Genomic DNA, 6,000 nt, shown 5'->3' on the forward strand with positions numbered 1-6,000 from the left:
GAGACCGATGAACATGTAAGGCGAGGAGATTAACTCAAGAGTCCACTAGATATCTGAACAACGACGATTGAGCAGAGCGAAGGAGATAGAATCCATGCTGAGAGCTGAGATCTGGACTTGCTACAGCTCGCAGCGGGGAGAAGTCACGACGTAATGAGCTGGAGAGAAGGAGCTCGATCTCAATGATTGACAGGTTGGAGAATTGCGAGAGGCCAAGAGGGAGAATCTGAAATGGTCAAATGGTGTTAGAAAAATAAATTTAGGGAATATCTGTTTCATATTTGCAAATTTTTTTTAAAAAATTATATATACCGAGACGAGACAATCCCATCCCGTGTCCCATCTGGCCTAGTATTTTGTCCTGTCCCAAAATATTCCCGTCTTGAAAATTTTTTTGTCCCGTCCCAAAGTGATTGGGACCGGAACGGGACAATTTGAACACTTCTAGCTGGTATCGGGAATTTTTTTTTTGGTAGCAATATCATCCCGAAAGTTGCAAAATCGTAACAATGTTGATCTATGCTAAGAAAACAAAACAGTCAACCATTAGTTGACCCATTATACTGAGATGGCATGCCTATACAGCATCCACCTCATTTTTTTCAAATCATATTAAAAATTTAAAAATTAAAAACAAAAACTATGCATCTATGTTGGAACAATGGAAAAGAGAGAAAGAGAGAGAATGATACAAAATAAGCTATTATTGGAGGAGTAAACTCCTAAAGAGAGAGAGGAGAGGAGGAGGAAGGTGGAAATGAGTAAACTCTTTCCCTCTCTTCCATTATTCCAATGCAAATGCGTGGTTTTTTTTAATTTTTAATACTGACTTGGAGAAAAATGAGGTGGTTCCACATAGGCATGACATATTAGTCTAATGGGTCAATTAACGGTTGATTCTTTGATTCCGTTAGAGTAGGTTGATATTGTTATGATTTTCTAGCTTTTAAGAGGACATTACTCTCAAAAAAAAAAAATCTTGATAGTGCTACTTTATGAAAACTTTCAAGATAAAAATGACCTTTATCCTTTTTTTTTTTTTAAGCAAAATCTGTATTCCTATCATCAAGGTATCATTTAATTATTAATATCCATCGTAATCAATTTACGTCATTAAACTTTTCTGCTCAATTTACATTATCAGTTTTCTACCTAGTATCTTAGTAACTAGAATATGAACATTCTAAAAAGGCCTTATTCTCCACAAAATAATAACAAACCTTATTATCATTTATTTATATGTGATTTATCATAGATTTTATTGATTATATTAAAACATTTATTGAAAATATTTTTTTGGGCTTACCCCAAAGCATTCTTTCAATTTCATGGAAGCATCTCACTACCACTTTTGCATAAAAATTATAAATGATTATCTAGATTTTTAAATTCTATTAACATTACGTGGATTTGTTGTTTTTATTTATTTTTATAACTCACATAAATTTCTTGTATAAAAGTTATAAAAAAATTTCTTTAATTTTTTTCTTTGGTAAATTTTATTACACATATAGCATTTCTGCAACATATATAATAAATTATAAAAGATCTCAATCTTATTAAACTTATAAAAATTTATTTTTTAATAAAAATCTGTGACAATTAAAAAAATTAATTTTGAAAGTGAAGAATTTTCATGTGATTTTTTTCCTATAAATATCTATGCAAGTTGCAAAAGTTGTGGAAAGTTTTGTTTAATTTAATGAAATTTAAAGTTTAAAAATATATTGTGGCAGAGATTAGTAGGAGAGAATGTAGGGGTTTAATTTGGTTAGGGGCAATTTAGTATTTTTAAATTTATATTTTAATTTTTTGTCCCTCTAAATAATTTTAATTTTTATGATCCTCCCTAATAAATATCATTTCCAGATCTTTTATTCTAATGACTGTTCAATTAAGTAAACGTAACATCTCATTTATTGACTTTCTGAATTAAATCCTAATGATTCCCTTTAAACTCCCTAAACCAAAGTCCCTATCATCTTCTTTATTTTAATGAGGGATTCCTCACTGTTTGCTAAACTAACAGCTCAGATATTGGTAGTAGAAATGTAGCACAACTTTTGGTTGTCGACATTCAAATCTTGGTGTGAGTCTTAACTCTTATGCTTGAGGGTTGAGTTACAAGAATAATTAAATAGTAGGATAGTGGGAAAAACTACTTGAGTAAAGAGAAAGCGACTTCAATACAAAACTCTTGATGTTCATAACAATAATGTCATAATTCAAGAGAATCCTATAAATATCTGAGACAAAAGTAGTTAGAATCCCTTCTAAACAGGATCAAGAGAATCCTTTTAAATGTCTTTCATAAAACATGACTTGCATTTTGTAACAGAGCATTATATAACAATGACAATCTCTCAGTTAATTTATTTTATCTAAAGACACGAGTGTCATTTTTCTAAAATCATCTTTAATTATCTTTTCCCTTCTGTGGCTAACATTTAGCATACCGAACATGATGTAAATTACTCAAGATAATTCACAAGTTCAAAAGTGGGAAAGCATACGGAAGACACTGGAGCAATTGGCATCAGATGAAAGTCAAAAAAACTGATAATCAGATTATTTTCCAGGTCCAACTCAATCAGTGCAGCGTTGAGTTGAAAATTGTCCAAAGCTTCTGTTCATCGTAAGTATATACAAGTTAGCCCTGAATATGTACAGGAATATGCATGAACCACCAAATTAAGATGGCTCACACAGAAGGACTGGATCTGAGAACCTTCTCAAGCTTCTCTGCTTTAGTGTAATCCTTCTCAGTGAGAGATCCTGAAGGGAAAGGAGTGATTTCCACAATGAGGTGTGGAGTCGGAAGCTCATCAAAAAGAGCTCTCACATTGTTGCAACACACACTCTCTCCATGAGCACTTTCCCTCCTAATTTGACAACCCTGCAATGGTCTCACAAAATGTCATGTTGAGCATGTGTTTAAGTTCAATTGAAATAACGAAATCATGGAATTAACTCTCTAAACTTGACCTGGTTCCAAACATTTCCCTCATTATTGAAACATCTCCCCCTTAATTTATTAAAGATAGATGTCATCTCAAACTCTAGCACCCCCTTTTTTTTTCGTTGATAAAACAATCAATTATATCATCCGTTTATTTTCCGGATGAATGTGAGTGTGCCACATGACAAATCACAGAGACTGAAGCAGCATCTCCATTAATGGGATAAATGGGAAAGTGAACAGAAGACTATAAATCATAAACAGTGATACTGAGAAAATATTTTTCTATTTTTTTGGGGGGAAAAATTGACGAAGGTTTTTGCAGAGTTAAAGTAAAACAGGAGAGGAAATATAGAACCTTGTGAGAGGTGGCATCAGTGAAGTGATCATCATCGGACAATAGAGATGCAACAGCTTTAAGAAGACGCCGTCCCTCAGACTTTGATCGGACCCTATAGTTTCTTCGAAGTGTGCCCTTTGTTGTAGCATGCCATTTGATTACCAGCTTCCTTCCAGTAACTTCTTGCCTTGCTGGTTAAAAGGAGAAAGAAATATATAACACACATTGCCCGGAAAAAAAAAAAAACAGTTTTAATTCAGAAAAAATGCAAACTAAAAACAAATCATGTATAATCAGTTTTAAATGAAAAAAGACTTGACAATGAAAAGAAATTTGGCATGCATGTACAACACAAAAGTTACCCAGGCAGAGCCACATGTAAATTATATGAATTATAAAAAGGAAACCAATCAAGGATCCATGCATGGCGAGCACTAGTTATCCACGTGTTAATTTTCCACATATATTCATTGTGCAGCAAGGTATTAAAAATACAAAGAGAATTCAAAGGTGACTTTTCAGTATTTTACATTAAACTCTAGTTATGCACAATCCCCAACATGAAGCACGATAACAATTTATAATGTGCCTGCTTCCTGGATGCTACCCAAAAGACCTTGCATAAATGGCAACAAATTGATAACTCAGGCCTTCTCAGAACTCCAGAATCGCCCAGGATATTCTGTCAATTTCTAAAATCACTACATCTGACAAATCACTCAATCACTATCCTCACAAGGTGAGGTATTCGCCCTAAACATCTTTCCAGAAGACTGCAAACCATAAGCAACATCAATTCCAATGGCATATTGTATCCATCATGAGGTAACAACCAACATGCTTGTATTTATCCATTACTGCCATCCCATATGTTTCATCAAAACTATATCTAACTCAGACGACAAACACTTGCATATAAGATTTTCACTTTATGCAGGATATGGTTAGAAAAGTAAGATGTTGTTAGCACAAAACTACAAGACAGGTAAAAGACCACTATGCATTATGTGCCTATCGCAATTCATTATTATTATTCTGAATACAGAAAACATGTGCCTGAAAAATGAACTAGCCACCAGGACTTAAAGGTCTGGCACATAAGCCACTTTTCCATTGACCTGGACGTCATGGACCAGGTAAATTTTCTTGCATTCCAGGAAGTTACACTGTGAGTATGAAGCATAGACATGACAGCTGGGCAGAGCACATATATTTTGGATATGAATTACACTTTGAGGCACTTTCTGGGTCCTTAATTACTATTGAGTTCCCCAGTCAAAACATGGCAGTGATACCATGATATGGAAACTGATAGCCTCAAGCTACCAAACAAGAAATCTATTATTCACTGATCGGTAATTGCAATAGGATCAGTAGGTAGTTATAATCAGTTATATCCTAACTAACTTCCTTCAGTAGCTGATAGCGACAATTAACAGCTAACTGATAATCCCCAGTAACATAAATAAAATTCTCCGTAGGAAATGCATTCAATGAGTACAGATCTACATGAAACATTGTATTTATAGGTCAAAAGCACATGGCCTAAGGTTTTAAAGAATATTACACCTCCAAGGCATAAGATCAGAAGATAAGGGCGCTTAGCACACCTGGTTTACCCAGTATACTCTGAGTCCATTTAGAGAACCCCAAGTCACCAGATTCATCACTGCTATCAATCTCCAAATCTGCAGCAGATATTCAACTTATAAATAAGGACGCATTAAAATTCCTGTCCGGATAAAGCCCAAATCCAAATGTGCAAGTTCAAAACTCGAAAACAAAATCAGATAACGCGAAGCAAGATATAGACATAAACCTGAGACGAGCGGGTTTTCTCGAGATCCAGCCAATCCAGCCTTGAGGAGAGCATAAAAGATACAAAGCCTACCTGCCCATAAAACTGGAGTCTCAAGCAAAGAAGCATGGACAGCGCCAGTTTTAGGTGTTCTTTGGTGCAGTGTTGTTTTAGTGGAAAAGATCCATCGTTTCAAGGCCTTTGATTCCAGATGAAAAGTAGGGAAGAGGGATTTGGGCAAGATAGACGTCGGATAAAGATGATTGCAGGTGGAATATAGAGGAGAAGTAGAGGATATTTGCAAGAGCGAGAGAGGCATTTCTCAACCTTTTACAGCTTTCACTAACAATGGCGACGACCTGCTGCTCAAAGAGACGATTGTGTTTATCTTCTCTGCACTAGCGCACTAGGCAAATGCCAAATGCTAAATGCTGGAAACGACGATATTTCACATTTCACATGTGCCTCCCTCTAGAAACGACATCGTCTTGATGCATTATTTGCTTATGGATTAGGATAAATGGTTGGGTGGGACATGGCATTGCGTTTGAGTTTGTCTTATAGTGAGAACTAAAATCTCATAATTTCTATTTCATTCATCTTATTTTTTCCATTTCAAACAAAATTTGAGAGCTTTCCCTTGTTTCATAGATGAGACAGGAATCTAATACACAAATTTATGCACAAGCTTGCAAATTTGGGTACATGCCTCCGCTGGCAATGGAGTCATGGAAAGTCTCAACATTTTCTCTTCCAGAAAGTTTCGATTCGGGTTCTCTGGGAATTTCTGACCGAACTCTCTGATCGCTGTTCGATCAGCGCCATTGCGTCTTGAGTAGAATGCATTATACAGTGGTCATTGGCTAAGGTCAGACTTAAAGGAATCAATTTCAGGTTCACTGG

The 6,000-nt window shown here is 35.3% G+C and overlaps 1 protein-coding gene across 1 annotated transcript; it reads right to left on the bottom strand.

Annotated features, from left to right (window-relative positions):
- Nucleotides 1–2,530: 2,530 nt before the first annotated feature.
- LOC114717067 (uncharacterized) lies at nt 2,531–5,507 on the bottom strand. The gene is made up of 4 exons (XM_028902150.1): nt 5,119–5,507; nt 4,910–4,987; nt 3,318–3,490; nt 2,531–2,896 (listed from the first exon to the last, which is right to left on the bottom strand). The coding sequence occupies exons 1-4, from the start codon at nt 5,414–5,416 to the stop codon at nt 2,702–2,704; spliced, it is 744 nt and encodes a 247-aa protein (XP_028757983.1). The 5' UTR covers nt 5,417–5,507; the 3' UTR covers nt 2,531–2,701.
- Nucleotides 5,508–6,000: the final 493 nt, after the last annotated feature.

Source organism: Neltuma alba, unplaced genomic scaffold, assembly GCF_004799145.2.
Source record: "Neltuma alba isolate B1F8T4 unplaced genomic scaffold, ASM479914v2 tig00011705_pilon, whole genome shotgun sequence".
In the NCBI taxonomy this organism is placed as follows: Eukaryota; Viridiplantae; Streptophyta; class Magnoliopsida; order Fabales; family Fabaceae; genus Neltuma; species Neltuma alba.

Coding starts and splice junctions, on each gene's coding strand:
- LOC114717067 (XM_028902150.1), bottom strand. CDS start 5,416: ATGCCTCTCTCGCTCTTGCAAATATCCTCTACTTCTCCTCTATATTCC. Junction 4,988..5,118: donor AGAAAACCCGCTCGTCTCAG/GTTTATGTCTAT, acceptor TATCTGCTGCAG/ATTTGGAGATTGATAGCAGT. Junction 3,491..4,909: donor GAGTATACTGGGTAAACCAG/GTGTGCTAAGCG, acceptor CCTTTTAACCAG/CAAGGCAAGAAGTTACTGGA.